This window comes from Pyrgilauda ruficollis, unplaced genomic scaffold, assembly GCF_017590135.1.
Source record: "Pyrgilauda ruficollis isolate IOZ18807 unplaced genomic scaffold, ASM1759013v1 scaffold74, whole genome shotgun sequence".
In the NCBI taxonomy this organism is placed as follows: Eukaryota; Metazoa; Chordata; class Aves; order Passeriformes; family Passeridae; genus Pyrgilauda; species Pyrgilauda ruficollis.
The window spans coordinates 2,292,064-2,312,619 of NW_024529266.1; the positions used below are offsets into that span (position 1 = coordinate 2,292,064).

General features: G+C 40.4%; 1 protein-coding gene across 2 annotated transcripts in view; it reads right to left on the reverse strand.

Annotated features, from left to right (window-relative positions):
- TNPO1 (transportin 1) overlaps positions 1-19,650 on the reverse strand; it is a 53,098-nt gene extending 33,448 nt beyond the window's left edge. The window contains exons 1-4 of one of the 2 annotated variants that reach the window (XM_041486097.1): positions 19,492-19,650; positions 19,218-19,331; positions 16,669-16,744; positions 13-162 (exon numbers count right to left, since the gene is read on the reverse strand). In XM_041486097.1, coding sequence (XP_041342031.1) covers positions 13-162; positions 16,669-16,744; positions 19,218-19,322 — 331 coding nt within the window. In that variant the 5' untranslated portion in view covers positions 19,323-19,331; positions 19,492-19,650. Of the gene's footprint in view, positions 1-12; positions 163-16,668; positions 16,745-19,217; positions 19,332-19,457 lie in introns of both variants that reach the window. The other variant, XM_041486098.1, reaches the window with a different exon arrangement.
- Positions 19,651-20,556: the final 906 nt, after the last annotated feature.

Here is a 20,556-nt window from a genome sequence, read left to right on the forward strand (position 1 = left end):
GAACAAACTTACCTACAGTAGCTCTAATTAAGGGGGAGGAATCACCAATGTTGTTCAGACATTCACTTTTAATGAAGTCAGTCACGCCATTTGGAAAGTTGTGAAAATGTGCTTTTACATTATTCTTCAAGATAAGACCACTCAAGGAACGTGTTGGCTCATCTGCAACAGAAAGTAATTACAGACAATTTTCAATCAGCTCAAAAAAATAAAACAGATTTCCAGAAAATGCCACAAGATCACAGCTTATATATAGATATTAATCTTCATTTCCTTATCTCTCCTTCCAGCTACACCCATCAACTCACCCAGCAAACCTTTTCAGGTTCAGAGTACACAAATTAATCACCAACCATATAAAGTTCAACAAGGGTAAGTGCCAGATTCTGCACCTGGGAATGGAGCAACCTTGGATGTGCAGACAGACTGCTGAACATGCTGGAAAGCAGCATCACAGAAAGGGACCTGGGGGTCCAAGCTGATGGCAAGTTGAAGGGCCAGGAGCTGAACTTGGTGATCCTTGTCAGTCCCTTCCAACTCAACATATTGTGTGATTCTGTGATACATTATTTCTGTTTATGCAAAGTCAGAACATTGGATTACAAACTTTACATTTTAAGAGAAAGTTTTGAATAGATACATATAAGCAAGGACAGATCTGAAGTCATGCGATACAAGAAACTCTATTAAAGATGTTTGTCAGCCAAAGACATTCAGACATTCTGATTATACTGACAGGCTTGCTGCAATACTCTTACTGTAAGGAACTGGTGACAAACCCATTTTCACCACAGTAGGATATGGAAATGATGTAGGGACTGTGCAGTAAAACCTCTACCCCTATTCCTACATGAATATAGTGTTCAATTTTTCTAAGAAGTAAGGGATTTCAATCCCTTTAGAAATGCAAAATGCCGATCTATAAATTCATAATTAGAGGAAGCAGGAAAAAAAAATGTTTAGACAATGTTAACAGGAAAGTGTTACACAGTATGAGCTAAAAAATAAGTGCAACCATAACTGACCTGAACTGAGTAAGAATTTAAGTTCAGGCAACAGTTTGAGTTCTGTTCACTGAGCTTTCTCTAAGTTACTGGGCCAAGTAGAGGAATGGAAAAAGAATGGTCTAGATTTTTCATTTCTAGTGGAGTAGATTCATGTTTCGTTCTTAACGAAGGGCATGAGTAACTCGGTAATACATCTGACATATGCTGAAAGTGAAAGATCTGAATGTTCTATACAGAAGGGGTTAGTTTACAATATAAACGAATTTAAATTTTGTTTACAGCAACCCTAATAGCACTGGAAGTTAATTTTAAGCATTTTAGCCACTTGTTGAATTTTTTCTATGAAGTCCTGATTTGCGCAAAATAAGGAATTCCTTTGTGCCAAGAATTAGTCTATACATGGATCTATTCTACCCTTCAAAACTATTATTAACTTAATGGAAATAAGCAAAATCAGAGATACAACCTTCAAATACAAAGTACTTTCAAACTACAGCTACTGCATCACAACACCAAGACTCTTACAACACTGCAATGTCTGACTGACAGCTGACAGACAGACATTGGACACTTTGTACCAGCTAGAAGAGAAACAGAGCTTTTCAGAAGAAAGGGAATTGTTTGGCTGATCAGAAATTAAAATTCATTTTAATCAACTGATGTTGAGAGCCAAAACCAGAGTGCCTTCATAGACTTTTTAATCTTGTCTTTTATGTACATATTTCAGTTCTAAAGAAGCATTAGTCAGAATGCTGTGGAACTACAAAGGTGTTGACATAGAAACAAACACGTCCTTTAGAATTCAGTAACTTTATAAACCAGGAAGCCATCCAATAAATATACATTTGAGACAATTCTACAACTTCACCTACACTATATGATTTAAATACCAACTTCCAAACAACATAAAAAATAAAACTCACTGCACTTGCACAGCACTACATTTGCCAGCACCTCTTCTGGGAGAAGCATGGGAAAAGAGGGTTTATTATTTTAAATAAAAAACTAAAGATTGTATGCATGGACAAATTTCTCTCAACCTCACAACTCAGTTGTGAGCCATCACAAGTATTACTACAGTTACTTGGCAAGTCAAATCAAGTAATTTTGAGATAGTCTCCAAATTACAAGTAAAATCTTGACATCAATTCTTGCACCAGTAAAGTATGTTGAACTCTGATTGCTTTACATAACTGTCATCCATTGGTAGGTACACACACCTTTAAGAAATTCAGTCATTCATAAATTATTATAATGATTTGTAATTGTGCCTGGGGAGAAAAGAAGACAAAGGAGTCCATCTTTAATTTCTATGTTTTAAAATTTTTGCAAACCATAAAAAACCCCACTATTGTTAACAGCCAGAGACGCCAAATACAATAGTTACTCTAACTCCTTATCATCCAGCACTATGTTCTTGGCGTGAAAGAAATCAGTGAGAACCAAAGTCTGATTAGAATATAGTAGTCTAGTCACTATTAGGATAAACTCTAGAATGAAAATATTAAACACCGCATTACGGAAAAATATTAACCCGTTAGAATGCCTGGCTACAGCTACAAAAGGGACAAAGCAACGGCTTCAATTTAATCAAGCAGAGATACACACATTATTAAGTTACTTTTGTCAAAACCAGACAGATTAGTCAACCAGTTTAGATAAAAATAAACATCACATGCAGGTGAAACTTCAGGACCATTTCTTTTTCTTCACACACTATTCTAAGGTATGCAGAAGTATGAAATATCTTTAATTCATTCTTTTAGCCCAGAGAACAGAAAAACTATTCTTCATAGAAAGTCATTATCCCACATATCTGCAACAAAGATTCCATGGGATTCATAAAGGAAGTGGTATCTCTGACAAATGAAAAAGAAGTAACAAAATGAGAAAAAGAAGAAGAATTTTTTAAAAAAGGAAAACCAATTATCAAAGGTTTGAGAGGTGACAAGCAGAAATCACAAAGGACTTTGTGCTAAATGAACACCAACCACTTGAGACAGAGAAGCAGCCCAGAATCTGATATCCAAGCATTAATATAAATAAAGATATAACACTGCATCTTAAAGTCTTAGTTTAAGAAAAAAATTTCAGATATGACTGGACAAGGTTATTTACGGAATCCAGACTCTTCAACAACTTAACAGTTACACTGTCAGAAGACAGTGATATAGTTCTGGATGGAATTCTTGCTGCAACACCAAAATTACAGGCAGATGGCTTAAGAGTTGAGTAAGACACCCCTCGGTCTTCATAGATTTTGTGATTGTTCTGTCAGCCATATGCTTCTCCCATCAAAAAAGCTCACAGTCTTGTCTCCTTTTGTCTCAGTCAGCTTGAAGTACAGAATTTACAAGAACATATAGTACAAGAAAAAGAAGGAATGTGAAGCAGACCTCTGGCATTTAGTATCATCTTTGGTGCCAAATCAGTTCATCACTTGAAGATTCCTCTCTCACAATGCCTCACTTTAAAGTAAAACCACATAATTATCAGTAAATCAGTTTCTCAGTAAATTTTCAGTTCTAAGATTCTCATAATAGTTCCAAATTTTATTAACAGACAAGGCAAATGGATGCACAGCCACATTACACAAATTATTTTAGGGTTACTGCAATGCTTTTAAGAACCAAAGTGTGTCCTCAAACAGCCACATTTCCTCTACCGAGGGTTTGTATGACAAAGGTTGCATATGTGGAAGCAACAAGCTTTTTGTAGCCTACCGGCAAGCCCAGGTAAGCACATGCTTCACCATGCCTTTTAGAATCATAGAATGATTTGGGTTTGAAGGTACATTAAAAAGGTTCTCTTATCCAACGTCCTCACCTTGGGCAAGAACATCTATTAAATCACGTTCCTCATGACCCCATCCAATTTAACTTGGAATGTTTAAAGGGATGAGGCACTCACTACTTTCTAGGCAACCTGTTCCAGTGTTCTACCACCCGCACTGTAAAAGACTTCTTCCGTACGTGTAATCTAAACCATCCTTCTTTCTTAAAATCATTACAACTTGTCCTGTCACAATAGGCTTGGCTTAGAAGTTTGTCCCTGTCTTCCCTATAGGCCTTCTTTCAGGTATTGAAAAGCTGCAAGAATATCTCCTCAAAGCCTTACTTTTTGCATTCTGGATCACACCAGCCCTCTCAGCCTTTCCTTATTGCACAGGTGTCCCAACCCCCTGATGGTCTTTGTGGTCCTCCTCTAGACCTGTTCTGTGTCTTTCCTGTGCTGTGCCTCTACTTCCACTGTCTGTGCATTTCCTTCCTGCCCTTTAGTTTGACAAGCAGGTCAAACATAACTTGCTAGGATTGCTACAAGAACTGAGTGACTGGGATGAGAACATTTGTCCATTCACAAGCTGTGATATAATGATTTATGAGTGTGGCTATTATATTGTTGTGATATCTTGTGATATTGGCAACATTAGATGTGAGGGTGAGACTTTTTCTAAGGCAGAACTGCCTGTCTGTCAATCTCCACCTTAAGGCTGTAAAGTCTTTTTTAGAAATAAGCTGTCATTCTGTGTTTTAACTATCAATATGGATTTACTATGTACATATACAAAATGGGTATTGACAATGACTGGTGTCACTGTTGCACATAAAAATTTCTGATGTATTAATAAGACTGACTTAAAAGAGATAAAACCAAAAAATAAAAAGCCCACCAGAACTGTGTGGTATGGGAAACTAAAAATGAACAAGAATTTTGTAATATGGGAAGCAGAAAATGAAAAATTTATTTTGTTCTAATATATAAGAATACAGCACAAAAACAGCTTCACAAGCTTCCTACCAGAAAAAAACCCTCCTTTTTTTTTGATACTGGACTATGCCTTAAGTGTAACACTTCTGACATAAATGAATATGGTTACTATCATGTCAGGAGTGGAGTGATGGTATTTCAAAACATTCAGTGTATGTCAACACATAAATGACCTTGAAATGTAGTGACTAGACTGAAGTTAATCAGTGCTCTCCATTGACTCATGTGAATCATGGAAAATAATTTAACTCAATTGCCTGTAAGAGACCAAAACAAAGTTGGAAATGTTCTGCTGATACTGAGTTTTGCATATGTACTGAATAATAAGTTTGCTTCTTAAAATGATGGTAAATAAGACTGAACTATGGACTATATGGGAGAAGTACTGAACTGTTTACCAAAAATAAATTTGTTGGTTATTACACTTGAGTCTATGTGGCAAGGTTTTGGTAGCAGAGTGGGAACTGTGGAGGTGACTTCTCTGAGAAGCTTCAAGAAGTGTCCTCCCAAGTTCAACAGAACAAGTGCCAAATGGCTCCAAGATGGACCTGGCTGCTGGCCAAGGCCAAGCGCATCAGCGATGGTGGGGAAACAGCAGAGGAGGAGGTGCCCACCTCTTCACTCCCAAGACCGGACTTGAGGAAATGGCAAGGTTTAGGATGGATGTCAGGAAAAGGATTTTCACCAATAGAGTGGCTGAGTACTGGAAGAAGTTCCCCAGGGAAGAGGTCACAGCACCAAGCAGGACAGAGCTCAAGAAGCATTTGGGTAACAGTTTCAGGCACATGGTGTGATTCTTGGGGCTTCCTGTGCAGAGCTAGCTAGACTCAATGATCCTGATAGGTCCATTCCAATTCAGCATATTCTATGATTCTCTGAATCAAGAAAGGAAAAAAATTACTATGCAAGAACAATTGTAGCCAGAGTAGAGAGAAGTATGAGAATATGTAAGAGAAACAGCCCTGCAGACATTAAGGTAACTGAAGGAGAGGCAGGAGATGCAGCCCATGGAGGTTCATGTTGGAGGAGATACCCATATGTAGCCAGCGCAGGATCCCACACTAGAGCAGATGGATGCCCAAAGGAGGCTGTGACCCTATGGGAAGCCTGCGCTGGAGCAGTCTGCTGCCGAAGGACTGCACTCCATGAAAGGGATCCACACTGGAGCAGCTTGGCAAGAACTGCAATCTGTTAAAAGGACTCATGTTGTAAAAGCTTGTGGAGGATTTTCTTCTGTGGGAGGGAATCTCTCACTGGAACATGAGGAAAGTAAGAGGAGTGCTCCCCCTGAAGAAGAGCGAGTGGCAAGAGAGAACATGTGGTGAACAAACAACAGACCTCATTTCCTGTCCCCCTCCATCACTGGGGGAGAGGAGGTAGAGGAAAGTGGGAATAAAGTTAGGCCCTGGTGGAAGGGAGGTGTTTTTTAAGATTCAGCTTTATTTGTCAAAACCCTAATCTGACTTGACTGGTCATAGAGAAAACTATTTCCTCAAGCATGTGACAGTAATCAGTGAATGATTGCTCCCTACCCTTATCTCAATCCAGGGACTTTTGTTATATTCTCCCTCCCATATCCAGATGAGAAGGGGAAATACAGAGCAGCTTTTGGCATGGATCTGGCATCCAGCCAGATCAACCCACTACAATTAGTTTTGGAAGGTTTTGTATTCTAACTAATAACTACCACATGTCAAACAAAATGTCAAATTCTGTATACCTCTACAGACTTGCAAAACAAAAAAAAAGGTCAAAGAACTAATTTTCTGGTTTCACTTCTGCTTTCAGCTTCTCTATCAATAATCTCCACAACCTGGTTGTCCCAGCACTTTTCCACTCTCATGAAGTCTCATGTTGTCTCCTGATTCAGCAGCTAAACCAGTCCCAGAATTCTATCAAAAGCAGAATAATCATTAGTAAGAAACTGGGATTTAGCATGATGAGAACATGATTCACTGCAAGGTCCCCAACTATACAATATATGCAGGACAGTGCTGTAGTTTAACAACATTTCAAAAGTAATGTCATATCTCTGGCATTTACTTTTTGAGGGTGAGGAGGAAGATGACAACATGGACTTTTGTGCTTAGTCAAGTGCACAGGAAAAGGAAACTATGACATTCCCAATGGAACTTGCTTAGACAGCACCTGGCAGTGAATTAATACAGATTTAGAGACATTAATCTACCTGAAGAAATTGCTTTGTCAGATGAGTAGAGGTTTTGGCACTCTCTGAATATATCAAAGGTGAATCTTTAAAATACGTGATAATCTGTGATTTGAATAGCTGTTGGTACACAAGGATTACTTGAATGAGTAAACTAACACTGTGTTATCAAAAAGAGTAATTCAGAATCCTATTCAAACTGCTGAGTATTGGGAAACACAAAATACAGGATACAACATTGGTATTGCACAGGGTGCTGCAGAGTGGAAATTTTGATTAGTTTTCCTTCTGTCTATACCCTATAGGTACAGCTTAACAGAAAGTTGTGTGGTAACATGCAAGTGTAAATGTTCTAAGGCCAGACTGCTTTGTTTCTCTGATACCCTTAGCAGCCAGTAAAGCTTCTTCCCCTAATGAAAGGACTTAATGGAAGGAAAACTTTCTCCTGTTTATTTCCTAAGTCTGTACTCAGTGTGCTCTTTTTTTTTTTTTTTTCCTTTCATTCTGGCTGACTTTTCTGAACAATATCATTAGACATTTAATTAGTAATAATAGGTTATACTCTGGTAAACATCACAACATAGGTTTGGCACAGCTGGAGGTGTTCTTCCGAAGCAGCTGTGTATCTGGCTAAAATAGGAAAATAAAGAGCACAGACCTGCTTTTAATTCAATACACTTTCATACATTTAATATTTTATTATTGCTATTATTTTAGGACCTTAGATTTTTTTTTTTTTAATCTTGCTACACCAGAGTTCTTACCAGGAAGGTTAAGAGTACCATTGAAAATGAGACTTATCTGAGATGCTTTGCTGAGTGACCATGTTGCTCTTCTGAGCAACTATAAATCCATCTTTAGTCTCTTTAGTTTTCAGTTTCCACCTAAAACTTCATCAGTCTTCTTTCTTTACAGGGGAATGAACATGTGAAAAACTGGGAGCTCTTATCATTTTGCAATGTTCAAAGCTCCTGAGACTTGCAGCTTGCCAGTCAGAATTTTCTCTGATCAGTAGTATATCTACAGATTCAGAGAAAAACATCCATCACTTGAAGTTATGTGAATGTTTTTTCCTTGGAGATATCAAACTAAAAATTCGTCCTGTTGAATCTACACTTGCTTGAACTGCCAGTGTGTGACACTTTAGATGAAGCAGACAACTGCTGCAGGGCAAAGCAGTTATCAAACTCCTACATAGTCTCAGTGCAGATTGCAGTCATTGTTACCTGGGATTGAGTGCTCCCTTAGCAGATTTGCAGATGACAAAGCTGAGCAGTGCAGCTGAACAGCACACAACAGGAAGAAGGGATGCCACCCAGAGGGACCTGGACAAGCTTGAGAAAATAAGTCTATGAGAATGTCATGAGGTTCAACAAGACCAAGGGGAAGTACTGCCCCTAGGTCAGGGCAATCCCAGATATGAGTACAGACTGGGAGAAGAAACCAGTGAGAGCAGCCTTGTGTAGGACTAGAGGATAAAAAGCTGGACATGAGCCAACAATGTGTGCTTACAGCCCATAAAGCCAACCGCATCCTGGGCTGCATCTAAAGCAGTGTGGCCAGCAGGGTGAGGGAGGGGATTCTGCCCCTCTGCTCTGTGCTGGTGAGTCCCCATCTTCAATGCTGCATCCAGCTCTGTTGTCTCCGGCACAGGAAGAACAGTAACCTGCTGGAGCAAGCCCAGAGGAGGGCCACAAAGATGACCAGAGGGCTGGAACACCTCTCTTGTGAAGACAGCCTGAAGACCCCTTTACAACCTGCGGTTGTATAGCCTGGAGAAGACAACATTTTGGGGAGACCTCAATTGCTGCCTCTCAGCAGAGAGAACGACTTTCTTCACCAACAGATAGTGGTAAGACAAGGGAGAAGATTTTTAAACTAAAAGAGGAGAGATTTAGATTAGATGATATGAAGAAATTCTTTACTCAGTGGGTGGTGAGACACAAGAACAGGTTGCCCACAGAAGTAACGGATGCCTCATCCCTGAAATTTTTCAAGGGTTAGATAGGGCCCTGAGTAATCTGATATAGTGGGTGGCATCCCTGCCCATGGCAGGGGAGTTGAAATTAATATTTACTGTCCCTTTCAACCAAAACTACTGTATCATTCTTTGATAATTATGTAGCTCTGTCATGACACAGTTACTCCTGAATGCCCATTGAAAACAGAAGGCCTGAGCTTCATGGGGGTTCTAAAGAGTGCATATTATCTTACTACAGAAGGAGAAGAAACGAGTTTAAAATGTTTTGCAAAAGCCGTAGTAATGCTTATCCTATTATTGGTACTAGCATGAAACTGTGGAGTCAAGATATGCCTTTTCTATGGACAGTAAAGATACTTAATTCTGGAGCTGGTAAAACATACTGTGGATACTATTATTTGTAGTAGTAAAAGTATTTTGGTTTTTTTCTTCTAGGTTCCACTCTCTTGTGACATTAAAGGAAAGATGTTTAACTCATACATGAAAGTGGTAACAGGCACTCCTTTACTAAAACAGATTTGGCATTATAAAAATGGTTCGCTATCCAATTGCATCTGGCCCAGCACTACAAGGTAACACACATACTGAAAAACTTTATCATCCCAATGCCCCACAATAAGTATGCTTTCTGAAAATCTAGAAAGAGGTGGTGATATTGCTTCCAAGGAGCCTAAATCAGACACCAGCATACAGCCTTCCAAATAGGAGGCACCTCTGAACTGTGTTGAATCAAATAATGCATGGTGAACAGAATCCCTTTAGAAACACCGGCAACACTTTTGCTTTCTGCAGGAAAACACCCCATAGGAATGCTCGATACTGGCATTTTAAGTACACTTAGGTTTGATGTAAAAAAACACCCAAACATCATTGAGTATGAGAGTTTGCTTTTTAAAATAGCATACAAAGAAATACTCATTGCAGCTTGTAAAGAAACATTAAGGAAAGGCTTGAAAGAGCTGATTAAATACCTCCACCTTACCTGAAGATTTATTTTAAGGCAAAACCAGATCTTATCCAAGACTACTTGAACTTCAGACAATGACATAGTAATTCTTTCCTTGTATGGTCTTCAGGAACAAGGAAAGAAACAACAATGGAGATTTCATATTCTTGATTCTGGATGTTCAAAGTAAGGAGCTCCAGGAAAGTGCTCCTGAAGCACTGAATCACATAATAAATCCACAATCAAATTCAGTTTCTTTCAAAACTCTAAATAAATAATCTGTCAGGAGAAGACGTTACTTAAACCTGCACTACAAAATCCCTAAAGAAGCATGGAAAGGAGTAATTAGTGAGCACACTGGGGAAAGCCATGGAATTTTTACTAACCTTACAAAATTAATTATCTGACAATATATATACTAAGTAAGTCTGCTGATGATACTAAACTGGAAGAAGCTGCTGGCTTCTTCAAAGGCAGAAAGACCCTGCAGAGAGACCTTAATAAACTGGAGAGCTGGACAATCACCAACTGTACAAAGTTCTAATGAGTGCTGGATTCTGCAGCTGGGAATGGGGCAACCTTGGATGTGCAGACAGACTGGGAAATGACATGCTGGAAAGCAGTATCACAGAAAGGGACCTGGGGGTCAAGTTGATGGCAAGTTGAACATAGTCAGCAGTGACCTGGCAGCCAGGACAGCCAGCCGTGTCCTGGGGGACATCAGCCAGGCAAGGGAGGGATTGTCCTGCTCTGCTCTGAGCTGGGGCAGCCTCACCTCGAGTGCTGGGGACAGTTCTGGGTGCCACAACAGCCTAATGAAAAGCTAGAGAGTGTCCAAAGGAGCGCCATGAGGATACTGAAGGGCCTTGAAGGGAAGCCATATGAGGAGCAGCTGAGGTCACCTGGTCTGTTCAGCCTGGAGGACGCTGAGGGGAGACCTCATTGCAGTCTACATCTTCTTCTTGTGAGGGGAAAAGGAGGGGCAGGCACCGATCTCTTCTCTGTGGTGACCAGCGACAGCACCCAAGGGAATGGCCTCAATTTGTGTCAGGGAAGATTTAGGTTTGATATTAGGGGAAGGTTCTTCACACAGAGGGTGGTTGAGCACCGGTAGAGGTTCACCATGAAGTCGCCACAGCACCAAGCTTGACATAGTTCAAGAAGCATTTGGACAATGCTCTCAGGTACATGGTGTGACTTTTGAGGGTATTCTGTACAGAGCCAGGAGTTGGACTTGTGATTTTGTGAATGAGTCCCTTCCCACTCAGGATATTCTATGATTCTACTCTTAAGATATTTAGGCAACTCAACTATTAGATTTATGCACTCATTAATCTAAGTTAGTTTTTTCCTAATTCTTCATGTATCTGAACTTCAGAGAAGAAAATTCTTTGCTGTTGTTAAGTAGGGCACTATATAAGGTATGCAGCATTTTAAACTGTAAAGGCAGATTATTCTGACTTGATTTCTGAATAGTAATGCAATCAGTTTCACTGCTTGGCAATTATTTCTATATATTTAGTAGTGATATGTAGGGTGACTGTACTGGGGGAAGTGGTAGGGGAGTGGAGCTTCTGCTTTAATTTAACAATTAAAACTCCTGAATCACTTTTCTGGATTACTCCTTCTCATCAAAGATATCTTCTTGAAATGGGTAACTGGCAAATTGATATGTAATCTCACATCACAGTCTTTTTCTTGCTCAGCCTCAATTATATTTCAACAGCAACATGCAAAGAAAGATCGTAATGGAATGGATTCATGAAAACTGCTCTCTGGATCAAGTTTAAATTTCAAGACTCATCAGAAAACATTCACATCAAACCCACATGACCATTTTACATTTCAGTAATACCTGATAAAAAGCTGTTTTGAATTATATGTGCAAAACTAGATTAATTATTAGTGTCATGATTACCAGAACATAAATTACTATCTGTGAAAAGCTCTGTTGAAACAAAAACTTGGGAGGGAGAGGAGAGAGAAGGGACAGGACCTGTCTCCATGGTATTGTTCCAGATCAAAGTAAAGTACTCTAAATGACTAGATCATCATATGAACAAGACCAAGAACTGCAGAGACCATGTTCTTCTATCTTCAACTGCTTTACAAAAATCTGAAGTATTTTGGAAATAAGCTCAAAAGACCATCCTTAAGGCCTGTGACAAAAACAGTACTAAAGCAGTGTTCTCAGTTTCAGCTCATTCACCTTCAGAGTAAAAGATCATTTTAAGGACTCTGATCCTTGACTGCAATAGCCTTACACCACTATGACCAATCAATCCATGCAGATAACACTCTGCGGAGAATAAATAGTGGAGTTCCCATGTTTGGATGGGGTGAAAAGTCAGTCACTAAAACACCTTCACAAGATCACAGCTGTGTAACTGCAACAGAATAGACAACTGCAGTTTTACAAGCCAGCAGAAAGTATCAAGACCATTATGCATTTCTCTCTATATTTTCCCATTAGCGTAAGTACCTGCTGAAACCCCAGCAGACAAGGAGGGGGGTGAAGCAGAACTTTACAGAAATAATGTAAAACTAAACATGTCCCATTAAATAGCAATGGACATCATCTTTTCATAGTTTAGTGCAAGCCACATCCATCTCCCATTCACAAAGTTCAGGATATAAAAATAAAATAAAAGTGTGGTGTAATTCTGGACTGAAACTAAGCAGAAAACACCAGGAAATTGATGTAGTTGTCCTACAACAGGACAATGCAAATTAAGAAGAATGCTATTTCTATTTCAGAGTAGAAGGAGAAAGAAATATCTTACAAACCTTGATTTACAAAAGGCATAAACAAAGCAAGTTTTCATATAGGCAACCTTGGAAATTTCATCATTGCAGTCAACAAGGTCTGAAACAAACTCAGTACTTCTGCTTGCAGTATGAATTGTCCAAATTATGACATCTAGAAGTTCGGACCTGCCTCAGGCTTCACATATCTTGACAAACTGCCTCAACACACCTTAGGCAGAGACTAGATTGGGCCTCAGCAAGACAGCAAAGAGGCTGAAATTAGAAAAATACACTTTCATACTTTCCTTCAAAGAAACATACCTGGACTAGGGATGCAATAACGCAAACAGAGAAAGGGGGATATAGATGCATGACTTGGATCAAAGAAGGGAAGCTGCAGTTTAATGAAAAAAGCAACAAGCAGAACTGATGCTTCCATGTAGCACTGGACTGTTTCAGTCAAACACACAAAAAACCAGAAAATTATCTCAGAAGTAGAAGCAACATGCACACAACACTCCAGAAAACAAATTACTAACAGAATATAGAAGACTAGAGGATTCTGAGCTCATCTTAGGGGACAGCAGAAGAACAAAACCACAAACCCAATACCAAGGACAGGGCAGTGTCACTGCATTATCTGTTATCTTTTTTACCTTCCATTCCAAGAAGGAATAACTACACTAACAGTGCCTACAAGTAATATCTTCATTTACAGATAAATTAGCAAAACAACTCTTTTTTCATTCGGACTCCATCCTATCTACCTAAGGAAGATCTCTAAGCACCATACTACATGGGAAGAGATCTATAGATGCATACACTCTAGAGATCTACAGATACATACACCCTAGAGATCTATACATACATACACATACATACATACACTCTACAGATCTCTATCTTAAATTTTAATGGCTTTGGATCTTATTTTATCAGCCTGCCTACTGTCTAACTGAATGCTGTTTCCTTAACAAGTTTTTTATTGTGATATTTTTAACACTGGGCTTCATTCAGATTCCCAACTCTATCTTTAGAAATGCACATTAATTTTAAAATAATCAAAACAAACAAACAAACCCTCAACAAAAACTAAAAAGCCCCAAACAAACAAAAAATCAAACAAAACTCCCACCAACAAACAAAACCAAAACAAACAAGAAAAAAAAAACCCCATCAACCAAACACAAAAAAACAAGAAGAAAGAAATTAAGTACTTAAACCTTGGGCTACATGCTGTAGAAGCAAAGTAGGCCATGTATTTTCACTGATGAAATAGCAGCAGGGCATTCCTGCTTCCAGGAAGACCCAAGCTTAACAAGCTTGGACAGGGCCCAGAAAAATTCAAAAACAAAACCAAGAAAACCCCTATTTACATGTAGGATTATCACAATAGGTCTTAAACCAGTAAGTCATAAGCATTCAGAAACAGAAGCTTGATGGAAGTAAGACTAGAGGAAAAGAAGGTAACAGCTTTTTTCAACTGAACAGCAACGGTGCTAAAACAAAGCAAATTTCCTACACATAAGGTTTACCTTAGTATCTTAAAGGCAGGGCTCCATGAAAGCCAGTTTTGTAAATGAAGGGTTGTAGAAGTTTTCTTGCAAAGTTAATTGTCCACAGAGGTGTAAGACTCAGGTCAAAGACAAAGTGGTGCAATCTTCACTGCAGTAGAATGATACTATTTAACACACATTTCAACTAAGCAAATTACAGAATTCCCACATTCAGGAGCTGTCACCTAAATGTATCCTTAAGTACCATTTTCTCAGCAGAAGTTTCAACAGTAGCAAAAACTGAATCAAAGCTCAGTTCCATCTGCTACCAAGCCAAGATCTTTTCTCGTGGACTATGAGAACACCTTCATTTTTATTGAAAAATCTGTCAAATATAAGCCTATTTTCATTGCTCCTTCTGCTGGAATAGTATGGACACAATAAAAGCATAAACTTTCTAACAGTACAAATATCCATGCTTTGGTCTATGGCAAGGCTGTGGAGACAGACAGCTAACAGAATCCACTTCAAGAGGGAAGAAACCAGAATGCTTTCTCAGTCATCCTGAAGTCAGGTATCTACTGAGATGAGTCTGTCCAACTATTGCAGCTGCTGACCAGCAGTTCTAACAGTCTCATTATCTTACTTGAGCATGAGGGAAGATGAAGGGTTGTTGGTTGGATTCAAAGCAAATCCAGTCAACAGTCTCCTGCCATTCTTCATTAGTCCTACCTAAGCAAGGCAACAGAATTTGAATATTTAGAATTTAGAATTTGGCAAACACTATGAAAAATACCAACCAGACTTGGTTATGGTACATTCAAATTTTGCAAATTTCCAGAAACAGAGATACAAAGGTAAAAAATAGTTGCTTTGTACAAAAGCACTATGACCCTAAAAATGTCATGATGCAGGACAAAAGCATCACCAAAGTAACAGATGTTCTTCAACAGTCTCACAATATACCTGATGTGTATGTGAGAGACATCAGTGCAATCTTATCCAAACACTGCTCCTTGGAAGTTAACTTGCTACTTCTTCCCAGCTTGCTTGGCCCCTCAACCTGCCGCAACCTGCTGTTTTCCCCTCAGATAAAACAGCTTTACCCAACCATTTTGGAACAGCTAGCATCTCCTACTCTTTATCAAATTCTACAATGTGATTGAACATAAGGAAGGGAAAAGATGACTACTGAATAACCAAAATAGCTCTGTTAGGAAGGTAGATCTTGACACACCACTAAACACCAAATATCTATGACAATCTAGAACCTCAGGCTCAAGTGGTGAATGAAGAAAGTGAAATCAGGAAGTGTCAGAAAACAAATTCATGGACAAAAAAAAAAAAAAAAAAGTGAAACATCCTTGTCACATCCTTTGTACAGATTCCACATCCCACTACTGGAACTGCTTTGCTTTAAATTTTTCTGGTAATGGTATAAAGGACATGGTACCTAAACTGGCATCTTATTCAAAGATACACTATCCTGGCCGACTCAAGTCCTGAAAACGCTCTCAGACTGAAGAGATTTTACAGATTATTAGGTGACTTCCTACACAGAACACACAAAAGCATTTAGATATACTCTACCCTTGAAACAGTAAAATATACTTTCATTCTCTTCTCTGCTTCCCTCCTGAAGCAAGCTGATGAAACCAAAACAGTACTTAAAATGTAGACACTCTTGACAATTCTTTGAATGTTACAGGGCCACACATAAGTAAAATCTAATTCAAAGGGGAAAAGCAAGCATTCATAAACAAAGACATGAAACACCAAATGGCAGAAAAAGCACTAGTAGCACAACACTAAAGGAAAAAACCAAGAAAACTACCTGAACAACCAAACACAATTACAAACATATGTAAAGAAACAGATGTGCTAAAGCAGATCTTGAAACTAATTTTCCTTTCTTTATCAAGGACACCTCAAAACAATAGCTGCAGTCCACAGAGAAGACAATCTTTCACACACTCTGACCACAAAGTAATTGGCTGAATTTACCAACCAGTAAAGGCTATACACTATGCCATATACAGTCTGTACTGTAACGTCCATAGCAATAAAACAACATGATTGATTTCTAACTGTATTTTACTACAGTTAAATCTTCAGAATGATGATTATGACAGACATCTTTGGACAACTCTAAATATGTAGTCTTCACAGTATTTAGCAGTCTCGTTACTGCAGAGATAATTATCATAATTGAACTTAGCAGTATGTTTTAGAATGTATGTAGCCATGATTCTTCACAGATATTCCACAACTTTACTGCAGTCCAATAGAGGTATGATGTTCTAATATTCTCAGAAGATTTCACAGGCCATTTAGAATGGATTCCATTCTAAGGCTGATACTGCAAGTATCAACAAGTTATCAGATCTTTTTCCCCACAAAGACCACTGAGTGCATAAGTGAATTCTACATGACTATGGCCAGCTCAACCAACCAGGAAGCTGACTAGAGCTAGCTTTCTACTTCTTTGAAGCGAAATAATACATTTCTTTTTAAAGGCTAAAAAAGGTAAAATAAAAAATATCTCACGAACTTACCTTCAGACTTCAACTTTGTGAGAACAAAAATCAGGTAGTTGTTGAAATCTGGATACTGATTGAGTTGTTCTAGTTTCTGAAGAGAAAAACTGTTAAGGAAAGTTGAATCTTTACATAAAGATTTCTGGATACAAAGACTGTTATATTTGTTATGTACTGCTATATCACTTCAATCAGCTCTGACTATAAGCTCATGACATACAGAGCATGAACAACCTAAAAACAGTTTCTGTAATTTTCTCATTGAAGCAATAGCTTTTAGTTATGGGTAAGTCTAAAATCCATGGACAGACATAAAAATTAACAGATCCTTAAAAATATCTGTAAAGCTGCATCACCAGAACAGGCAGCTGAACATTACCAACAACTGTGTAGTCAAATGGATTAAAAAATACCAGCAAGGAGAAGAAAGCACAAAAAGAGCAGTATTTAACAGCAACTTAATGAGAAAACACTTAATTGGTCTAAGAAATTAAGACTAGTTCTTAGACCAATTTTCTTAGCAACTTCTTCACCCACTTACCTTTTCCTTTTTCATTACATGAAACATACAATAAATTAAATTGAAAAATATCTGAAACCATACTAATTTATAACTTTACTAACAAAGGGTTTTTTTAGCTAATGTATATTTCCCACTTCATTGTATTTGACAACTGAACACCCAAGTGTGCTAAAACAGCTTCATAAAGAAACAGTATTGGAGAATAAACACACAAGTTTTTTGATTTTTCTACAAAAAATTATGGACTAAGTACTGCAAATCTGAAACCATTAAACACAACCCTGCTTGGACATGCTATTAAACAGCATCCTAGAACACAACAGACATCATAATTCCTTTTGTTTGTTTGTGGAACCTTTACAAACACACACAAAACCTTTTACCTCTAACCTTTACTAGCCAACATCGACACAGCAGGGAGTTTTCACTATCACCTAAAAAGAATTTCAAACATCAGTTGAAAGGACTTTTGTTCAGTCAAGTTCTACACATCATCAAGACAGACAGCATCACTTATACTGGCCATCATGCATATATGATGCTATAGCTCAATAAACAAACAAGATGTAATTAAATTATTTGAAGCAAAGCTTTAAAGTAATTTTACACTAAAGCTACATTATAAACACTGTTCCTATAAAAACTTTGATATGTTAAATACTAAAGAGCACCAGTTTAAGCTTGGGGCATTATCAGATGATGACTTCTTTAGACTCTTCTGTTCAGGATTTTTCAAAGAAAGCAATCATATTTTAAGAATTTAGAACACAGCTGAAAAAATAAGATGATCAAGATGCACTCTACCTTCGCCTTTCAGACCAGTGTAGAAGCCTTCCTGATATTCACCGCATTTGCTACAAATGTCTAGAAGTGGAGCAAATTTGGCTTAAAGCTAAACTCTTAATATAAATGTATGCAGACACACATACATTCTTACCTACTTAAACAGATTCTGTTGCCTTCTATGGAGACCTTCAAGAAAATGCCTTAAATGAAAAGAGATCCAGATAACAAACTCCTCATAGAATTCCAGCACTTCTATAAATTTCATAGCACTTATGGCTAGAACAAGGCACAGAAAACAATAGATGAGGCCTTTATTTTTTAAGGCCTATGCTTCTATCAGTCTCAATTTAAAGTTTTGCTTTCTCAATCCTTACTCCTTAAAACTGTGCTATTCATTACTTCTACAATGAAAAGTGACTGGGGAAGGGGAGGGGGGGCGCCGCGGGGGGAAGGGGAAGAGGAGGGATGGGGGTGAAAAAACCATCAATCCACAATACCAACACCAAATCAAAGCAGTACAAGAAGCTACACACTGCAGAGCTTCCCATTTTCGTGAATTTGAACGAGCCGAGTTTCAGGATCAAGCTCCCAGACAAATGAAAACATCCTCACCACGCACCAAAATGCGCAGTGTCAGAAGCAGCAGGCCCACGAGGGCGCGCAGGCAGCGGCTCCGCCAGCGGCACTACCCCCATCAGCGACGGCTTTCACCTCGAATCCCGGCGCCAGATTACCTCGAGAGGCCCCAGCTCGCCCCCTCTCTGCCGCGGAGACAGCGGGCACACCCCGCGGGGCACTCCCGGCCCTCTCGGCGGGACCCGCTGGGCCGAGGGCCCCGTTCCCGCCGGGCCGCCCTGGGGGCTGGGCGGGGGAGCCCGAAAGAGCGGCGGATATCGGCGGAGACGCGCCAGAGCACAGGCTTTGAAAATAAATAAATTAATTAATTTTAAAAAAGGCCCCCTACGGTCAAACCCAAAGCGGCCCTTGTCTCTGGGTTAGCAACAGGTGCCCAGTGCCCGCCGGGTGAAGGCGGCCCCGCGGCCCACAGGCCGCCTCGGTGGTTCAAACGCCGCGCCACGGCGGCCCGCTCCGGCCAGGGCTCGGCCCCCACGTTGCGGCGGCTCCCCGGCCGGGCCGAGCCGGGCAGGCCCGGCTGCCGCAGCGCCGGCCCCGCTGCCGCGCAGGCCACGCTCCCCCCGCCTGCCCACGGCCGCCCCCGGCCCACTCCCGGGACCCCGCCAGCCTCGGCCAAGGATACTTGTTGCACGGCTCTCTGCGTGGTGGTGTCCGGGGACTGGGACTCCTTGAGCAGTTGCAGGATCTGCTGGAGCCCCTGCTCGTCGGGCTTCCACTCGTACTCCATCTTGGCTGTCTGGAAAACAGCAGACAACAGGCGACCGCGGTTGGCGGCGCGGCAGGGCCCGGGCGGGGGCGGGCGGAGATGAAGGAAGGCCGAGCCAGGGAAGGGAAGTGCTCTGGCTCTTGTGCCCCCACGCACCCCAGCAGCCGCTGGATAGACGCAGGACACTGACCTGCTCCCGCTGCCTCCGCGCTGAGCAGAGACTGAGTCACGACGAATTTGTGATCCGGCCCGAAGAGCCGCCTCGCGTCCTGCTGGGTCCTAGCGCCGGGCACGGCTCCGCCCGCCCGGGCCGCCTCGGGGCCGCCGGCGCCGCCGTCCGCCTTTCCCCGGTGCGTCCCACACTGCCAGGAGCCTGCGGGCGACAGAACGCGAGCACCTCAATCCTGGCCGATGGGAAAGGGGGAGCCTACGCCGCCCACCCGAGAAGAGACAGAAAGCTCCAGCAAATGGGACAGGCGAGGAGCAAAGGGGCGCCCCGGGCCCGGCCCAGCCCCCTGGGATAGCGCCCGGCAACGAGTGCGAGCTCCCGCCTTCCCACGGAAGAGAAGTGCGGGCGCGAAATCAGACCCCGGGGTCAGGAACGTGGTACCTGCTGCACTTCTACGTCATTTGGCTGAATGCTGAACAGATCTCAGAAGTTCCCAATTCCACGTGTAAAGAGGGAACAGGACGAAGTACGCAGGGAAGTAGGGAGAGGTTGGGGCGTGCAAACTCCGAAGAAACTGCTTTGAATATTTACTCTGTCTTAAACTTAGCCCCAAAATATATCACAGGAGATCTCGGGTTAAAATTAATAATTTAGATACATATGTATATATGTAAAATATGCATTACATATGTATGTATATAGTTATTTTATGTATTATACTAACAGAAGAATACATGTTGTTTAAAACTGGTCTAAAGCATGAAACAAAAGAAATGGCTACAATATGTACTGCTGCGAAATGTTTCAAAATCCAGGTATTTTTAGAGTAGTAGCTGTGAATGTATGAAACAGGCTTTGATTCTTGCTTCTTCCCAAGGTGATTAACCCAACTTTTTTTCTCCAAAGTGTCCTTACCATCACATTGGAGTGCATTTGGTGCTTGGTCTTTTAATCTCTCCTGTTGCTTTTCATTATGTTATAAACAGATGCCAACAAGAACTTGGATTAGAATCTGGTTTCTGACACTCAAAACACATACAGACAGAACAAACAGGAGATTCATAATAGAATACTCACCCCATCCCT